This window comes from Strix aluco, chromosome Z (genome assembly GCF_031877795.1).
Source record: "Strix aluco isolate bStrAlu1 chromosome Z, bStrAlu1.hap1, whole genome shotgun sequence".
Classification (NCBI taxonomy): domain Eukaryota; kingdom Metazoa; phylum Chordata; class Aves; order Strigiformes; family Strigidae; genus Strix; species Strix aluco.
In genome coordinates this window covers 70,307,526-70,327,894 of record NC_133971.1, presented here as the reverse complement: position 1 = coordinate 70,327,894, position 20,369 = coordinate 70,307,526, and the positions used below count along the sequence as shown (strand labels likewise).

At 42.5% G+C, this 20,369-nt stretch overlaps 1 protein-coding gene across 3 annotated transcripts in view; it reads right to left on the bottom strand.

The window, feature by feature from the left end:
* Positions 1-20,369, bottom strand: part of FANCC (FA complementation group C) — an 89,186-nt gene that overhangs the window by 29,661 nt on the left and 39,156 nt on the right. For all 3 annotated transcript variants that reach the window (XM_074813389.1, XM_074813386.1, XM_074813387.1), the window contains 3 exons: positions 5,125-5,244; positions 4,259-4,323; positions 252-416 (listed from right to left, as the gene is read on the bottom strand). In XM_074813389.1, the coding sequence (XP_074669490.1) occupies positions 252-416; positions 4,259-4,323; positions 5,125-5,244 (350 nt within the window). The remainder of the gene's footprint in view (positions 1-251; positions 417-4,258; positions 4,324-5,124; positions 5,245-20,369) is intronic.

The window sequence follows — 20,369 nt, the reverse complement described above, 5'->3', positions numbered from 1 at the left end:
TTTTAGAGAAAAGGTGGGACCAGGTTTCAGTCAATATTTAAAGCTGTTATGCCACAATTTGTACATAAGCAATATAAAATTCTGCTTTGGCCTACAACCTGAGCTCTGCTATTCAATTGCAAGGGAAATATTTTACTAGAATGCAGAAGGTGTATAGTGCATTCAGCATGCAAACCCAGAGAAAAGAGATCTAATTGAATTAATAATCTTTATGAAAAGAGCATAAAAATCATACAGACCATGCCACTTACTTTAAAAAGGCCTCATTCACAGTCTCCAGAAACTCTGAACTGAGAATTTCTTTTGATGCACCTCCATGGTAAAGAAGGAGAGTTTCCAGCAATGAAGTTAGATCGGGCAAAGTAATGAGAGGGAGACAGAAAAGGGACACAGCATTCACACGACTGGCTGAAACTCTGAAGGAAAAATAAACACAATTCATATTACAGAAAAGTCAAAAGTTTAATTTCTAAACTGATACAGTAAAAGAAGATTAAATTAATTACAGATGGTTAAATGTAAGAGATGCATACCTAACTGCAGCAAACATTTATTGGAATGACTGTTTATATGTCATTACATATTGTCTGAAAAATCTTAAGGAGAAGTCAGATAAAATTTTGATATTTTAGTGCTCAAGGCAAACCACATAAAGGATATCAACCCAATTCTGGAATGCAGCCAGTTGTGCTCGCTCAGTAATCACACCCTTCCTAGCAGGGAATGTTTTGTCTTTCCCTGGATCAGCGAAGCACAGGTAAGGAAAACTACAGATTCACAGCTCCCATGAAGGTTTGCTAGACCCTCACAAGAGACCACCTAATTGCTTTTAAGGCCTCCTGTTGTTTCCTTGACCTCTCTCCTCTCAACAGAGAAAACTTCTATGAACCAAACAATATGAATCCTGCTGTCTTCAAGTCCTCAGTTGAAAAATTTTTGTCTTTCAAATCTACAATTGAAGGAATATGTAACACTTTTAGATCTTATACAAACCACTCACTTGACCTGCTTGCTAAAGCTAGATACTTAGAAATTATTAAAGACAGTGGAACTTGGAACATAAACAAAACATGAAACCTTTGGAACATAAACAAAAGAGAAAATGGCACACAATATAAGAGATAGCATTTGCAAAAGGAAATCACAAGTTTCCTGGAGTATATATAGTTCCTAGCAGATGAAACTGCAGATTTTTTTAGATGCAGTTTTGACAGTAATACATTTATGAAGACTAAGAAATCAGAAATATTGAATTCTAGAAAATTTAAAAGTGCTAGGTTGTTTTAAAAGGCTTCCTTGAGTTGCTGAAGGTTCTCCTGATTGCACTGATCACTAAAAGGGGTGCATTCTTTGCAAGAACCCAAAACTGTTTTTTTGGAGAGCCACTAATACAGTCTATGAAGAGCTGAGACAGGAATTACACTACAGGCTGCTCTGAGTAAGAGCTATCTGTATTGCCCTGCAGGTATTAAAACTACTCCCAAACAGATCTTGCCTATTGGTCACTGGCACATGTTGTGATAGAAGTGCTATGATTTGTGGACACAGAGTACCATTGTGGTTTCCACAGTGACAGAAATAAAACATGACACATTTTCAAAGACTCAAATTTCTAAGTACCTAACCAAATATGCGTTTAAGGTTTCTTACACTGAAATAATTTGAGATGCAGTTTTTCTATGAGAAGTGTTTCTGTAGGAATGGTAATTATTGGGCTGATATTTATTGTGCAGTAGTGTTCTCCAGGATATACATGTAATTTTCACAGATCTAAGACTCTTCAAATCAGTCCCCTGTACATAATTCTGTTTCTAATTCCTTATCCAGGATTAGCAAACTGTAGCAGTTCACTTTACTCTTAACTTCGGAAGAAAAACACTGCAAAGGCAATTTTCTTCTTTTTCTACATAAACTTCAAAATATGTTCCAGGAGAATACTGAACAGTGCATTCCACTGTTTGCAATGAATTTGCACATTGTCATCTATGTTGCTGTAAGCATCACTGAACAGAGAAATGAGACAATGTACACCTCTAACTGCAAACTACATTTGCCTCTGCAACTTGAATAAACAAACATATTGCAATTTCTATGCTCAAAAATCCACCTGAGTTCGAAGTTTTCCTTTTCTCGTGGTAGAAATCAGGTATTTCTCTTTCCAACAGTCTCATTAGCTCTTCAGCTAAGTCTGCTTCACCCTACTTTATAAAATGTGGGTGTTTGTTTTCTACATTGAACAAAACTTTGTGATGCTCCTCATTAACTGTGTCCATGATGTCAATACTAAATTCAGCTCTAAATGAATTCAGCTCATTTATTCTTCCTTACACAAAGACCTAAGTGCAAGAAGACACAGAGAAAAATAGCCAAGCTATTGGCTCATGATACAAAGAAGATATTTCAATCAGCCTTCTCTTTGCTGAAACTTTACAGGCTATGTGGTGTTAAATAGGTCATAAAACTCATTTCGTCACATCAGCAGCTTTGACTCTGAAGACCAAGAGAATATCCACAGGAGAGTCATACATTTAAAACAAAAGACACAATTTGAATATATCCTTACTTTTGCTTTTGTTTTTTAGCTGGAATACACTTACTATGCATGCAATCAGAAGGTTCTACTACATACTCAAATACAGTAATTTTTAAAGTATTGACAAAAGACTATGATCTGCATTTCAAGGTCAGTGGAAAGGCACAAATTACTTAGTGAAAAGGCATGATCATGTCAAAAATAGTGACAACAGTAGCATTAGGCAAATGTATTCCTTTTTTTATGGTCACAGATTTTGGCTTAATTGACTGTATTTATTTATGTGGATGAAAAGATGATTATTCTCACTGACTACACATAGACATGTAGAAACACCCCACAGAATGTTGCAGGATCATTATTAGCATTTTATTATCTGGACTGGAAATCTGGCCAGAGCACATCGCAATTTCCTTCCCACCCACTTTCTCAGACTTTCATCCTTAGAAAACCAGGCCAAGGAAGCAGTTAAAGGGTGTTCTTGTGTACATTTAAAATAGTAGTGTATGAAACACACAGTACTGCCACAGTACTGTCTGGTACCAGATCAAGGATCTAAAGGAAGGAAAATTAAAGGTTCTTTAAATAAGCATGGACTAATTTTATCATTAATAACAAATGCAAAGTAACTACCATTCTGTCATATTAAGCTATCACTCACACAAACAGGGAAAAAAAGTTCCTTTGGAAATTTTTTTTTGCTTTTTCTCATAGTAACTGCTAGCTAACTTTGGTTATAAGGATGCATATAGCAGCCAACATTATGATCATGAAGTTCATGAGGTTCAACAAGGCCAAGTACAAGGTCCTGAACCTTGGTCAGGGCAATCCCCAGTATCAGTACAGACTGGGGGATAAAGGGATTGAGGGCAGCCCTGTGGAGAAAGACTTGGGGACGAAAAACTGGACACAGGCTGGCAATATGCACTCACAGCCCAGAAGCCACCCATACCCTGGGCTGCATTGCAAGAAGCATGGCCAGCAGGTCGAGGAAGGTGATTCTGCCCCTCTACTCTGCTGTCATGAGACCCCACCTGGATTTCTGCATCCAGCTCTGGAGTCCTCAGCATAGGAAAGACATGGACCTGCTTGAGTGGGTTCAGAGGAGGGACACAAAAATGATCAGAGGGATGGAACACCTCTCCTGTGAAGAAAGGCTGAGACAGTTGGGGTTGTTCAGTCTAGACAAGAGAAGGCTCCAGGGAGAAATTATTACGGCCTTTCAGTACTTAGAGGGATCTCAGAAGAAAGACAGAGTTTTTACCAGGGCCTGTAGTGACAGGACATGGGGCAATGGTTTTAAACTTAAAGAGGGTAGACTTAGATTAGATATAAGGAAAAATTCTTTCCTGTGAGGGTGGTGAGGCACTGGAACAGGTTGCTCAGAGAAGCTGTGGCTGCCCCCTCCCTGCAAGAGTTCAAGGTCAGGTTGGACGGGATTTTGATTAACCTGGTCTAGTGGAAGGTGTCCTTGTCCATGGCAGGGGGGTTGGACTAGATGATCTTTGAAAGATCCTTCCAACCCAAACCATTCCATGACTCTCAGGTTAAGTATAAACTCTTATGTGAAGCACAAATTAACAAGCTTGTCCACACCTGAAATTATCTACATATACATCCAAAACTTTCCAACTGAAGCCTAAATTGACCAAGAATGTAAAGAGGTCCTCACCGAACTGTAACAATCCATAGAACATATCAAAATGATGTTTAGGTAATACCTACCTCCCCTGAATGTTAAGCCCATTGAACTGATTTCCTTTGAGTTCTGTTACTAATGAAAAGACCATCTGTTAAATAAAATACAATAATATTAAAATAAAATATATTACACATACTGCAAATAAGCAGACATTAGTTGCATGATTCTCTGTGTGACTGACATACTGAAGAGGTTAGTAACTTTCTCTGACCACTCAGTTTCATTTTTTTAAATTTATTATTGGTGCCAAATTAAATCTGTCTGGATCACTAAATAAACTATGCTGCAAAACATTTTTTGAACATACATTATATACCTTCCACATTTGAAAACTATGAAGCTATTTATTTTAGTTCTGCTTACCTAAGAGTTGAGGTAAAACTTTCAGAAGTGCACTGCTAAGAATTTGTTCTGCTTTATCTAATTTAAAAGTCATCATATTATTAAATATTATTACCATTATTTTTATATATTAAATGTAAAAGACACTTTTCCTAAGATTTAGGGCTCGTCTACCATTTTCAATGCAGTGCATACAGTCAAAGAAAACATTCCAAAATTACATTCTAATACACAAAATAATATATATAATTTAAACTTAACAGAGAAAAAAATTAATGATAGCAAAGACTTTTTTTTGCTGTAACACAACAGCAACAGAAATTTTGTTTTTATGAACATCTATGACAGTATAATCTAACAAAAACTTTCTCATTTGTCCAGAGATTTCCCACTTCATTTTCTCCCTTAAAAGGCTGTAAAAGTAACTGATGTAAGAAAAGATAAACAAAGTTCAGTCCATGTTCCTTATCACAATGACAGCTCCATGTACGTTCTTATAAACTGGTGATTTATTATTTACAAAATCTCAATTGCACAAAATACTTACATTTTTAACTAAGTGACAATAATAATCTGCTGATGTGTAGCCAAGAGTTGATGTGAATGTACTGCTTTCATCATCATTACTTTCCCACTTAGAAGAAGAAAGGAGATGGCACAGCAAACTCTGAGACATCAACAGAAGGGCAATAAAAAAAAGTATTAGGCTACAACATGCTGTGTAAAAAGAACTGACTGCTATTGAACCATACCTGGGGTAAGTAAGACCTTTTGATCAGTTGTGGCCATTTTACACCATTGACACAGAAGAGCAGGCAGCTCCCATCAACCATACGGAAAATGCTGCAGCTGCTAGTATCTAACATGGGTTCACACACCACACGATTTCAGCAGTTCCGCAACAGCAGTGGAGGCCATCCATGTCAAAACCAGACAGACCTTAGGTAGGTTTCAGTTCTGAGAGCCGTTTCAGTCCAGTATCATCTGGATAGCAGCAGTCATGTTGCTACCCAGCAAAAAAAATCACCTGTAGTCTTGATCAGTACTGTGATCAAGAAGAGAAAGCACGAAGTTAACATTTACCTTTCCGTATCACTCCTTCAAGAGGCCCCAGTATTTTTGATGAGATTCAGGGGCTGGTCTCAATTTAATCTGCTTAATTTCCTCATTATCTTGAAAAGACAGTGATAACATTTTAGTCTGACATTTACTTCTCTACCAATTTCACTATGGAATGATTTCAGTCACATTTAATAAAACCTTTTTAATACATCATATAACAATCCTTTGATGGCAGATTCAGAGTAAATTCACATTAACACATTTGATACACTGGTTCTGCAGGTGCATACAGAGGACTCTGAACATAGTACTCCGGTTTCATGTTCCCTGTTCTTCAGTGCTATACTACAGCTCTACTGTCTTTTGTATAGATCTTAAAGCACCTTCCCAACTCAACACATTTATGAAAACTGTTGTGTGAAATCTTGAGCAGGTTTTTGCATCCTGCTTCATAAATTAGCAGAGGTAGTTTTATGTTGCTTATTAAATCATCTGCTCTGAATTTGTTAAGTGTTCTTTCTGTCCCCTATTGCTATATGCTGATATAACAACAGCCACATTCCCTTTCCAGAGGTTCATTTCAGGTCTTTATATATCACTGACACTTAAAGTTTAAATTAAATTACACTTCGTGTGGCAATAAGTATAAAATCCTTTGTAACAAGCGGGTCAGGATTAGAAAACACTGAGGAGAGGGGCTCCAAAGAGGAGTACAGCGGCGAGGGACCCTTCTGAAAGCATCAAAAACACTCGGCAAAACTGCAACCAAGAAGGCAGAAGCCCAGGGAAGAGGGAGAGCCTCAGGTCGCCTCCCCCCTGAGCGGGAAGAGCGAGCTGTGACCGAAAGCAGCGGGGACTCAGGGCAGGCGGAGACTGGAGTGACGACGCCCAACACCCTCATGTACAAGAGCAGCCCTCAGGGCCGCGGCGAACAGGGCGTGCGAACAGGGTGTGGCGCGGCAGTTGGTGCAGGCAGGGTGAGTGGAGAGGGCACAGTCCCTCTCCTGGCTCTAGAGCTCATCTGAAATAGTTGTCATCTTACCGTCCTCCACGAGTAGACTGAACCATGGTCTCCACTCACATCAAAACCACCACCAGAAAGAACGTGGTGACCCAGACGGAGCTGCCAGGCAAACATGCAGCGGTCCGGGTCCCGGGCTGCAGGGAGTGCCTGAGCCCGTCAGTCCTGCCGGAGGGCAGCAGTGACAGCACCCGTGTGTGCTGCGATCAGCTGGGTGACCTGCTCAGCCTGGTGGTGGAACTCAGAGAAGAGGTTGAAAGATTAAGAAGTATTAGGGAGTGCGAAAGGAAAACAGATTGGTGGAGTAGCACCTTAGCACCCCTGAAGCAACAGGAGCAAATGGAGGCTCCAAAATAGGCAGGCAATCACCAGGCAGAAGGAGGAGACCTAAGAGATGGGGAGATTGGAAACAGGTCCCTGCTCAGGGAGGCAGGAAAATCCACTCCTGACCTCCCTCACCTTCCATGGTGTCCCTTCACAACAGATACAGGGCCCTGGAACTTTTGAATGAAACAGAGAAGGATGAAGAAAATGAGTAAAACAAGGAGGAAGACCAAGGTCCACCAAGGCTGGGTCACTGTAGACCAAGTATTAAAACAGTTCTAAAAATAACCCCAGAAGAGTCATTGTAGTGGGTGACTCTATTCTGATGGGTGTCAAAAGCCCAATATGCAGACCAGAACGGCTTCATAGGGAAGTCTGCTGCCTCCCTGGGGCCTGGGTCAAGGACCTCACGGCAAAACTCCCCGCTCTAGTGAGACCCAAGAACTATTACCCTCTTTTAGTTTTTCAAGTAGGTAGGGACAATATTACCAAAAGTCCAAAATCAATGAAGAGAAATTTCAGGGCCTTGGGGAAACTGGTTAAGGGGTCGGGGGCACAAATAGTGTTCTCGTCCATCCCTTCAGTTGTGGGGATGGATGAGGAAGATTACAGGACAACTCAACAGATGAACCTGTGGCTCCGAAACTGGTGTTAAGGGCAGTGCTTTGGATTTTTCACTCATGGGTTAGTATACAGGACGCCAGACCTTTTGACATTAGATGGGATGCACCTGTCCCAGAGGGGGAAAAGGATCTTGGGGCTGGAGTTAGATGGGCTCATTGAGAGAGCTTTAAACTAGATCTGAAGGGGGAGGGGGACAAAACTGGAACTCCCAGACATAAGCCCCAGGGTAGATTACCAGAGCTTGTGGGGTGTTGTGCCAGCAACGACCCTCGCCCTGCCATCTCAGTGGAGACAAGGGATGAAGACATGCAGCACAACAAAGATGCAAGGGATATTGATGGATCCGTAACTGTAGTAACACCTGTGAAAGCTCAAGCCAGACTTAGGACCTCTAAATGCAAAAAGGTGCAGGGGACATCAGCCCATCTGAAGTGTGTGTATACTAATGCACACAGCATGGGTAACAAACAGAAGGAGCTTGAAGCCATGACGAAACAGGAAAATTATGATGTAGTGGCTATTACAGAAACATGGTGGGATGTCTCCCATGACTGGAGTGTGCCAGTTGATGGCTACAAGCTCTTTAGGAGGGATAGACAAGGAAGGAGAGGCGGTGGGGTGGCGCTGTATGTTAGGAACTGTTATGATTGCTTTGAGCACAAGTGTAGTAAAGACAGGGTGGAGTGTCTTTGCGTTAGAATCAGGGGGAAGGCCAACAGGGCAGATGTTGTAGTAGGAGTCTACTATAGGCCACCCACCCAGGACAGAGAGGTGGATGAAATATTCTATAGGCACTTAGGAGAAATCTCACGATTGCTTGCCCTTGTTCTTGTGAGAGACTTTAACTTCCCACACATCTGCTGGAAATAGAACACAGCAGAGTGGGACCAGTCCCGGAGATTCCTGGAATGTGTGGCAGATAACTTCCTGACACAGATGGTGAGGGAACCAACCAGAGAAGGTGCCCTGCTGGACCTCCTCTTTGTGAACAGAGAATGACTGGTGGATGATGTGGCAGTTGGAGGCTGACTAGGGCACAGCGATCATGAAATAATAGAGTTCTCTATTCTTAGAGAGGCCAGGAGAGGGCTAAGCAGAACTGATATCCTGGACTTCCAAAGGGCTGACTTTGTCTTGTTTAGGTACCTGCTTGACAGAAACCCTTGGGAGACGGTCCTGAAAGGTATTGGGGTCAAAGAAGGCTGGACACTCTTTAAAAAGGAAGTCTTAATGGCATAGGAGCAGGCTGTCCCCAGGTGCTGTAAGAGAAGCCAGCAACAGACAAGACCACCCTGGCTAAACAGGGAGCTCTGGCTGCAACTCAGAGAGAAAAGGAGAGTTTACAGCCTTTGGAAGAAGGGACTGGCCACTCACAGTGATTACAAAGATGCTGTGAGGCTATGCAGGGTGGAAATCAGGAGGTCTAAAGCCCAGCTAGAAATTAATCTGGCTTCAGCAATCAAGGATAACAAGAAATGTTTCTATAAGTATGTCAGCAGCAAAAGAAAGACCAGGAAAAGCCTCCATCCCCTGCTAGACGCTGGAGGAAACATGGCAACGAGTGATGAGGAAAAGGCTGAGGTGCTTAATGCCTTCTTTGCCTCAGTCTTTAATAACAAGACTAGTTGTACTGAGGGAATCCAGCCTCCTCAGCCAGAAGACAGAGACTGGGAGAATGACCCCCCCACAATCCAGGAGGAGATAGTCAGTGACCTACTGCATCCCGTAGACATACACCAGTCTATGAGACCAGATGGGATACACCCGAGGGTGCTGAAGGAGCTGGCTGGGGTGCTCGCCAAGCCGCTTTCCATCATTTACCAGCAGTCCTGGCTGACCAGGGAGGTCCCGACAGATTGGAAATTGGCCAATGTGACACCCATCTATAAGAAGGGTCGGAAGGCTGATCCGGGAAATTACAGGCCTGTCAGCTTGACTTCGGTGCCCGGGAAGCTGATGGAGCAGCTCATCCTGAGTACCATCACACAACACATGTGGGACAACCAGATATCAGGCCCAGTCAGCATGGGTTTATGAAAGGCAGGTTCTGCTTGACAAACCTGATCTCCTTCTACGACAGGGCGACCTGCTTATTGGATGAGGGAAAGGCTGTGGATGTTGTCTACCTTGACTTTAGTAAGGCCTTTGACACCATTTCCCACAGCATTCTCCTGGAAAAACTGGCTGCTCGTGGCTTGGATGAGCACACGCTTGGCTGGGTGAAAAACTGGCTGGATGGCCGGGCCCAAAGAGTTGTGGTGAATGGAGTTAAATTCAGTTGGTGACCGTTCACGAGTGGTGTCCCCCAGGGCTCAGTTTTGGGGCCACTCCTGTTTAACATCTTACTTGATGATCTAGACGAGGGGATCGAGTGCACCCTCAGTAAGTTTGCAGATGACACCAAGTTGGGTGGGAGTGTTGATCGGCTCGAGGGTAGGGAGGCTCTGCAGAGAGACCTGGACAGGCTGGAGCGATGGGCTAAGGCCAACTGTAGGAGTTTCAATAAGGCCAAATGCCATGTGCTGCACTTGGGCCACAACAACCCCCAGCAGCGCTACAGGCTTGGGGAGGAGTGGCTGGAGAGCTGCCAGTCAGAGAGGGACCTGGGGGTGTTGATTGACAGCCGGCTGAACAGGAGCCAGCAGTGTGCCCAGGTGGCCAAGAAGGCCAATGGTATCCTGGCTTGTACCAGAAATAGCGTGGCCAGCAGGGACAGGAAAGTGATCTTACCCCTGTACTCAGCACTGGTGAGGCCGCACCTCGATGACTGTGTTCAGTTTTGGGCCCCTCACTACAAGAAGGACATTGAATTACTCGAGCGTGTCCAGAGAAGGGCAACAAAGCTGGTGAAGGCTCTGGAGCACAGGTCTTATGAGGAGTGGCTGAGGGAACTGGGGTTGTTTAGTCTGGAGAAGAGGAGGCTGAGGGGAGACCTCATCACCCCCTACAACTACCTGAAAGGAGGTTGCAGAGAGCTGGGGATGAGTCTCTTTAACCAAGTAACAAGTGATAGGATAAGAGGGAATGGCCTCAAGTTGTGGCAGGGAAGGTTTAGACTGGATATTAGGAAGCATTTCTTTACAGAACGGGTTGTTAGGTGTTGGAATGGGCTGCCCAGGGCAGTGGTGGAGTCCCCATCCCTGGAGGTGTTTAAGAGTTGGGTTGACATAGCGCTGAGGGACATGATGTAATTGGGAACTGTCAAGTGTTAGGTTAATGGTTGGACTGGATGATCTTCGAGGTCTCTTCCAACCTTGATGATTCTCTGTTTCTATAAAAAAACCCTTCATTTTGAAAAGATGTAACTAAAAGGAAAGTTCAGATGAAAGCTTTGTGACTTCCATGGTCTTAGGGTGTTTCACTCTACATATTCTTTTTAAAAGAGGGACCTGATGAAAGAATCAAGACTAAAAAAACTAAAAATCAGTTAGCTCATTTTCTGCTTTCAGAAATCCAAATCAAATATTTATGCATGCTTTTGTTGAACATCCCTAAACAACTTTGGAAATCCTGGAATTAGATGTATTCCATGTTTGATTAATGTGAGAGAGAAGATAGAATCCGCATAAGCGCACCAGAGGTCTAAGAGAATTCATTACTATCAAAACAAGTAACAAGCATTTGGGACCCCTTATTTATTGTACTATTGTGTAGGATTATTTTACTACCTTGCAGACTTATGCTAAATGTCTGAATATCCTTCTCTTCCACTGCAAACCTTTTTTCCTAAATAGTCCTCAACAGGAAAAACTGCTGTTTCACCACCATCCAGTGACTTCCCTAAAACTAAGGAGGAAGGAAAATGCTGTGGCAACAGAGTTTCAAAAAAGTAATTTACATGCAACTTTTGCATTCTTAAGAACAAGACACAAAAAAGTGGATTTCAAAATGTACAAGCACCTAAAAATGTCAAAAGTGAAGGCTAAAATCTATTAAACTATACAATCTCCAAACACTCCTTAATCAATTTATTAATATGGAACCATATATATTTTTATTGTCCTTTGCAAGTATTACTAAAGTTAAAATTTGTTTTCAGAACAGTATCAAGTGTTCAGACAAGTAGTTCCTACAAAATAGGATAAGTAGAATGAGATAAAGGATCAAACTGCAAGTTCAAAACAAAATAAAGGAGGAGTTAGCAGCAACAGACCTGGGGTGCCATTTTTGCTAGCAGTAAGGAGGGAGCTTGAAAAGTCTGAAGTTTGTTGGATTGCTCAGTGAAAGACTTGCAAAAAGCTTCACTGATGAGAACAGACATAAAAAGCTCTGAAAAGGATTTGACAGGTTGACATGGCAGCTAATGACAGCTAAATGAGGGATTATCTTAAAAACCCATATAGTCACCTGTAACACTATAAAATATATTATCTAGTGACTCTTTTTGTAACCAGAATTTTCCTAAGGATAAAACTAATCAAAGTAATTTAAAAATTATGTTCCCCCTACCTTTGTGTAACAGTCCTTGTTAACCAATCAATAGAGGAAAAGACAAGACAAAATTACTAGACGTCATCACAGTCTGCATACAGCCTGCAACACCTTCCAGGGGGCTTTTTGTTTCGTTGGTTGGTGTTTTGTTTGTTTTTCCTTTTCTGAGCACTTTACTATACCCATGCTAGCATTTTACAGATTTTTACAGATCACTTCAGTTATTTTTTAGGAATACATAAAACCTTCGCTGCCAGAAGGGGGCAAGGGAAACAGGAGTAAGAAGATACTGTAGTCAAGATGAAACGAGGTATTAGGTACATATAAAAGAAAGGTATGTATTAAAGGTGAAAAACATTTAGAATTCAGCTCTGTCTTATATATTTCATTTTACAGAGGCTATCGCCAGTGCAAAGCCCAAGACATACCTAGATGCAACAAAGATATGAAATTGGCAACCATAATTTAAAGCATCTAGCTTTTAAGTTTTAAATGCTTTCTTTGGTCCAAAACATGTCCAGAGAATTCTCCTTCTCTCTAGAAAATGTAGCTCATTTACTGCACATAATTCTGGTTGTAAAAGCTTTTACTACTACATATTGCATTATCAGAGAGCTGTCTGAAAGAAAAGTAAATATTGTCAATTCACTCTTACATTTGACGAATGGACTGTTGGATGAATAAGGAATTCACTAGATGGCTGTGTCCAAAGAGTTAGTCAGTAGCTCAATGTCCAAGTGGAAACCAATAATGAATGGTGTCCCTCAAGGGTCCGTTCTGGGATAAATTTAGTATCTTCATCAATGAGATGGGATTGAATGGGACAGTGGGATTGAGTGCACCCTCAGCAAGTTTGCTGATAACACGCAGCTACATGGCGCAGTTGATTCACTTGAGGGAAGGGATGCCATCCAGAGGAACCTTGACAGGTTTGAGGAGTGGGCCTGTACGAAGGTTGCAAAGTTCAGCAAGGCCAAGTCCTGCATCTGGGTCAGGGCAATCCTCAATGTTGGTGCAGACTAGAGGATGAATGGATTGAGAGCAGCTCTGCAATGAAGGACTTGGGGATACTAGTGGATAAAAAACTGGACATGAGCTGGCAATGTGCACCTGCAGCCCAGAAAGCTAAAAATGCTGGAACAGGTTGCCCAGAGAAGTTGTGGATGCCTCATCCTCTGTTCTGAGGGGTACGGAGTGGCCCATATGCCGACCAGACCCATACTATAGGGAGGTCTGTTGCTTCCCTGGGGCTCAGGTTAGAGATATTAAAAGGAAGATCACTGCTCTGGTGCAGCCCTCTGATCACTACCCTTTGTTGGTTATCCAGGCAGGTAATGATGAGGCGGTAGAGAGAAGTCTAAAGTCACTCAAAAAGGACTTCAAGGCACTGGGGTGGATAGTTGAAGGCTCAGGAGCTCAGGTGGTGTTTTCATCAATCCCTCAAGGCAAAGGGAAAAACACTGAAAGAGGGTGGAAAACACATCTGATTAACACGTGGCTCAGAGACTGGTGCCACCGTCAGAATTTTGCGTTCTTTGATCATGGCAAACTTTATAAGGCACTTGGTATGCTGGTGACAAACAAAATAGGTGGGATGCAGCTGTCCCAGAGGGGGAAAAGGATTCTGGGGCAGCAGTTAGCAGGGCTTATTGACAGGGCTTTGACACTAGATATGAGGGGGGACGGGGAGATAACTAGGCCTGTTAGGAACAAGGTCAAGGGAAGCATGCCAAGGCTTGAAGGATGGTGGACTGGTGAGGGGTCTCCCTCTGCCACTTCATTTAAGAGAAAGGAAAGATGTTTAGGAACCGTGGAAGCACCTGAGAAGGGTCTGGTAGGGAATGGGGCCCACACTCACAAAAAGGTGTTGGATTCATTAGCTCATCTCAAGTGCATCTATACCAATGCACGCAGTATGAGCAACAAACAGGGGGAGCTTGAAGCCATGATGCAACACGAGAACTATGACATAGTAGATATCACAGAAACGTGGTGGGATGCCTCACACAACTGGAGTGCCACAATCGATAGCTGCAAGCTCTTCAGGAGGGATAGACAGGGAAGGAGAGGCGGTGGAGTGGCCCTGTATGTTAGAGAATGCTATGAGAGCTCAGAAATCAAGTATAGTGATGACAGGGTTGAGAGTGTTTGGAGTAGGCTAAGGGCCAATAAAGCGGATCTTGCTGTAGGAGTCTGCTATAGACCTCCCAACCAAAGCAGTGAGGTGGATGAAGCTTTCTATAAACAGTTGGGAGAAATCTCGCAGTCACTTGCCGTTGTTCTTGTGGGGGACTTTAACCTCCTGGGTATCTGCTGGGATCACAGCACAGCAGAGAGGGAACAATCCAGGAGGTTCCTGGAATGTGTGGAGGATAACTTCCTCACACAGCTGGTGACTGAGCCGACCAGGGGAGGTGCCCTCCTGGACCTGCTTCTTGTGAACAGGGAAGAGCTTGCGGGGGAAGTAAAGGTTGGAGGCTGTCTAGGGTGCAGTGATCATGAGATGATTGAGTTTTCCATCCTTGGAGAAACAAAGACAGGGGTTAGTAAAACTGCCACCTTGGACTTCCGGAGGGCAAACTTTGACCTGTTCAAAAGACTGATTGACAAAATCCCTTGGGAGGCTGCCTTGAAGGATATGGGAGTCCAGGAAGGCTGGACATACTTCAAGAGAGAAGTCTTAAAGTCACAGGAGCAGGCTGTTCCTGTGTGCTGAAAAACAAGCAGGAGGGGAAGGAGACCGGCCTGGCTAAACAGGGACCTTTGGCTGGATCTCAAGAACAAAAGGAGAATCTATGACCTTTGGAAGAGGGGGCAGGTCTCTCATGAAGACTATAAAGATGTAGTTAGTGAAGCTATGCAGGGAGAACATCAGGAGAGCCAAAGGGCAGCTAGAGCTCAACCTGGCTACAGCTGTTAAAGATAATAAAAAATGTTTCTATAAATTCATTAACAACAAAAGGAGGATTAGGGAAAATCTCCCTCCTTTACTGGATGCAGAGGGAAACAGAGTAACAAAAGACTAGGAAAAGGCTGAGGTGCTCCACACCTACTTTGCCTCAGTGTTTAGCAGTGGAACCAGCTGTTCCCTGGACACCCAGCCTCATGAGCTGGGAGATGGGGAGGGGAAGCAAATTGACGTCAGCACAGTTGAAGAGGAAGTGGTCAGAGACCTGCTACACCACTTGGATGCACACAAGTCTGTGGGACCGGATGGGTTACACCCAAGGGTGCTGAAGGAGTTGGCAGATGTGATCACCAAGCCACTTTCCATGGTTTACCTGAAGTCATGGCTAACTGGGGAGGTCCCACTGGACTGGAGGGTGGCAAATGTGACACCCATCTACAAGAGAGGCAGGAAGGAGGATCCAGGAAACTACAGACCTGTCAGTCTGACCTCGGAACCAGGGAAGGTCATGGTGCAGATTATCTTGAGTGCCATTACAAGTCATATAATGGACAACCAGGGGATCAGGCCTAGTCAGCATGGGGTTATGAAAGGCAGGTCCTGCCTGACAAACCCGATCTCTTTCTATGACAAGATGACCCGACTATTGGACGAGGGGAAAGGCTGTGGATATTGTCTACCTGGATTTCTGAAAAGCATTTGACACAATTCCCCATAGAATTCTCACAGAAAAACGGGCTGCTCATGGCCTGGATGAGTGTACGGTCTGCTGGATCAAGCACTGGCTGGATGGACGGTCCCAGAGAGTGGTGGTCAATGGAGCTAAATCCAGCTGGTGGCCGGTCACAAGTGGTGTTCCTCAAGGCTCAGTGTTGGGACCATTTCTGTTTAACATCTTTATTGATGATCTTGATAAGGACATAGAGTGTATCATCAGTAAGTTTGCAGATGACACCAAGTTAAGTGGGAGTGTCGATCTGCATGAGGATAGGGAGGCTTTACAGAGAGACTTGGATAGATTGGATCGGTGGGCCAACGTTAACAGGATGAGCTTCAACAAGGCCAAGTGCCAGGTTCTGCACTTGGGCCACAACAACCCCATGCATCGCTACAGGCTTGGGGAGCTGTGGCTGGAGAGCTGTCTGGAAGAGAAGGATCTGGGGGTTCTAATTGACAAGCAGCTGAACATGAGCTGGTAGTGTGCCCAGGTGGACAAGAAAGCCAACGGCATCCTGGCTTGTATTAGAAATAGTGTGACCAGCAGAAGTAGGGAGGTGATGGTCCCCCTGTACTCTGCACTGGTGAGGCTACACCTGGAGTATTGTGTCCAGTTTTGGGCACCTCAATACAAGAGAGATATCGAGGTGCTGGAGCGAGTGCAGAGGAGGGCAACAAAGCTGGTGAAGGGTCTGGAAAACAAATCCTATGAGGAGCAACTGAAGGAGCTGAGACTGTTTACCTTGAGGAGAAGAAGGCTGAGGGAAGACCTCATCACTCTCTACACCTACCTGAAAGGACATTGGAGAGAGGTTGGTGCTGGTCTCTTCTCACAGGTAATTAGCGATAGAACAAGAGGGAATGGCTTTAAACTGCAACAGGGGAGGTTCAGACTGGACATTGGGAAAAAATTTTTCACAGACAGAGTGGTCAGACAGTGGAATAGGCTGCCCAGGGAGGTGGTGGAGTCACCATCCCTGGATGTGTTTAAGGGTCATTTGGATGAGATGTTGGGGGATATGGTGTAGGGGAGAACTTTGTAGAGTAGGGCTGATGGTTGGACTTGATGATCCCAAGGGTCTTTTCCAACCTGAATGAGTCTATGATTCTGTGTTCCTTGGAAGTGTTCAAGGCCAGGCTGGACAGGGCTTTGACCAACCTGATGTAGTGGAAGGTGTCCCTGCCCACAGCAGAGGGGTTGGAGTAGATGATAGTTGAAGGTCCCTTCCAACCCACACCACTCCATGATTCTACAATATGCGTAAGGTGAGCTGTTTCTTGAAAACAAGATGCTTTCAGCTGTTCTATCGCATAATCTCTTGTAACAGTACACTTCTGTGTAAGTACACAAATGGTGTGGAAGCAGTAGTATAATGGCCAGAAATAAAGTTTACATCTAATAACCTCCAATAAAGACAATTATTTTTTTCATATGATTTTTCCAGCCACTTAGCATGTAAGCTGGATAAGGCAAACTCAGTACTTGTGAGAAAAGCAATTTTCCAGTTAGAACATGGAAAGATAAAACAAGCATACCATTCCAAGAGACAATCTCTAAAGAGAAAAACTGACCAAGAACAAAAAGGTCATCAGGTAATTATTTTCTTACGCTATTTTTCCATCCTCTTTCATCCTATACATCATTAACTTGATTATCAAAAACACAGTGTAAACCAGGAATGGCTAACTTTTAAATAATGACAGTGAAAACCTGTTGATTTTACCTCAAGCTTCAACATTCACAATGTTTAAATTCCAGTAATTCTCAGCTCTGATATCAGTTATTTCACATTGTACTGCAGAACTTGTTAGAACCAGCTCCTAGACCAAGTGTAAAACAATGTTTTCTTACATATAAGTTTCTCCTTTCACTTTTGAAATCAACTCTTTCAGAAAATCCTATAGAGAAGTGTAGAAGGTTTCAGGAGATTTTCTCATAGAGGTTCTTATAGGATGCTACAGAAATATTCAAAACTAGTTATAGGTTCCTTTACTGTATTATGTACGAAACCCCCATAAAGCATTTGATAAAGAAAAAACAGTAACATTTTATATAGCCACAGTTTGGATTCCTAGGGTCAGAGAGATCAGTAATTTCAGAGTAACGACTTTTAAGGAATAATTTCAAACCCAATAAAAGGTATTCAAGTACATGACAGGAAAGTTGTCAATACTAAATGCATTCCTGTATTGATGAACTCAGTCATGAATCCTAGTCTACTTCAGTAAAGTAGAAAATTTGAGATCTACTTAATTGTCAGTTATTTCTGGCAATAAATCAATTACCACTCACAGTCTAATCCGCTAATGCCATATTCTTCAAGCCAAAAAAATGGATGAGTTTGTGGCAGAAATGCTCCATTCAGAAAGAAAAATAACAAGGAGTCATGATTCTGGAAAATGAACAGCAGTCAGGCATACTGTGATACCAGAAATTATTTGTTTCTTCATTTCCCTCACCACTGATTAAGTAGGAAGCAGGAAGGAAACCAGCTTGGTTCTAGTTGCAAGAGAATACATCCATCCCCATGGCCTTGGATTAAAATTCTGCAACATAATCCCTTTCAGCCTGAAACTGAATTAATGAATTTTCGTTAAGTCCTCACAATGACCAGCTTCTTTGAACAACTTTGCCAGTGGCTTTATTTTATTGATGCAATTTGTATTGAGTAATATTCTAGCTAACTCAATTTTAACATCCACTGCTGCACAGAGATTTCCAGTGTCTTTAACACACAGACAATCCTAGGAGCATTTGCATGAGACATAAAATCATTTACTTTATCAGTGTAAACACAGTATGTAAAAGGAACAAGCTTTAGAAAACTCTTTTCTCTTATGATATTATTAATAGCAGGAATAATTAATAAATAGATATTGTTTTAGAGGTTTAATTAATAGAGCACAGGTGCTCTAGGAACAATACTGACAGTTTAAGCAATTTAGAAAGGCTAGGTAATGAAGAGCTAGACATAGATTGAGTATATGTTAAACAGAACATTTTGAGTCTTTTCTCAGAAGTCTAAAAGTGAATTATGATGAAGATTGTTCAGAAGATAAATAACCATGATGACGTAAGACTGCATCAGTGAATAGTGGTGTCCGAAGAGGAATTGGAACAATAAGAACTAGCTGAAACTGTGGAATACAATGGACTTTTGAAATTGATGATGAATTGAGAACTATAAATTCCTGGAAAATCACCAAAGATTCTTTGTATTGTATTGCATGTTATGAAGAATCATATATACAGAAGGTGCTTTTTGTTAGCTGTTGCTACTCACAGAGGTGATGGCCCAACCCTGAGTTGTTAATAAAGCAAGCCCAGAGGTACCCACAGTCGGGTGAAATCCTTTAACACATATCTACCAGGTTATGTAGTGGAGGAAGCCTGATTTAACATTTACTCCTCTCATTTATAGATTGGCTATAAGGCTGTCCCTTATTAAGTCACCCTGGGAAAGTGGAGGGAATGAGAACAGACTTGAAACTAAAGACTTCGGAGAATACACATGGAGAAAACAAGTCACTATGTTCCCTGGTTATCGTCCACCTGTATCTAAAGAAGAATAAGCAACTGAAAAACATTTCCTACGTGCCACTTTTCAATTAAGCTAATCCAAATCTTTTGATACTCCTCTTGAAGTAAAGAAGGCTGATTTCCATGTGCTACAAGGGATTTGTTGAGTTACCCCATGAAAGTTGATCTCAGAGACAACCATCTCTTGGAGCACATGCAACTGTTGAAATTATTTTCCTGGAGCAGAATTTGCCCCTTCACTGAGATAAGCAGCACAGCACTGGGCAGGTACCATCTCAGCTAGTATCTACAACTTCAGAAAGGGGGAGGAGGTGCTTTAGTCTCCTGATACTACCTTTTCTAAGCAGGGATCCAAAAGCTCTTAGAAGCCTTTTCCCCCTTCTTTCTGTAATGGGAAGTATCTTCCTGCTCACGTTGATGGTGAAAAATATAGAAGCCTGAAGTAAAGGCACAATTACCTCTGAAATTAGACATCAACACAGAAATAGCACTTGATTTTTATTACAGGACCGCATGACAAGTTTTATGCTAGTAACTGTATTTGTGTAGCAACTGTCTGGAATTTATGACAGTTTCAAAGACATTCCAGGGGAACCAGATAAACCAGTTTGTTTCTGAAAACTTCTCAACACACTATCTCCAAAGTATTTATGATTCTGAATGTCCTCAGAAGCAGATGTGAAAATCAACACAGGCAATATATTTTTGAGAGAAGAGATGGATGGTTTCACTGGGATGAGCCATTCAAACCTGATACTGATTAGGACTTCCCAGTGACACTACTGGGCTCTTTTTGCCAACTTGGATGAGTCTGTCAAAGTGACAGATAGAGCAGGATGGGACAGAAGGATCTATCATTTACCGTAAAGGATACTTCTCTTTAGTATATTCTCCCTGATAACACTGAGTGCCATTATTTTTTGAGCAGAGATCATTAATGTCATTTTGCTGAAATTACGATATATGTGAATTTGTTGGAGTAAGTACAACATGGATACCCAAGGGTAAATTTCTGAAAACTGGTCAAGTAACAGGTTTATTTCTGACCATTCCATCTGCTTCAACAGGAACCAGATTTCCTCAGCACTGCTAAGAAAAAGCAGGTATAGTAAGAAAAACTAACTTATTCAGAGGAAGCATTAGAAGTAAGTGCTATTTCCTCTT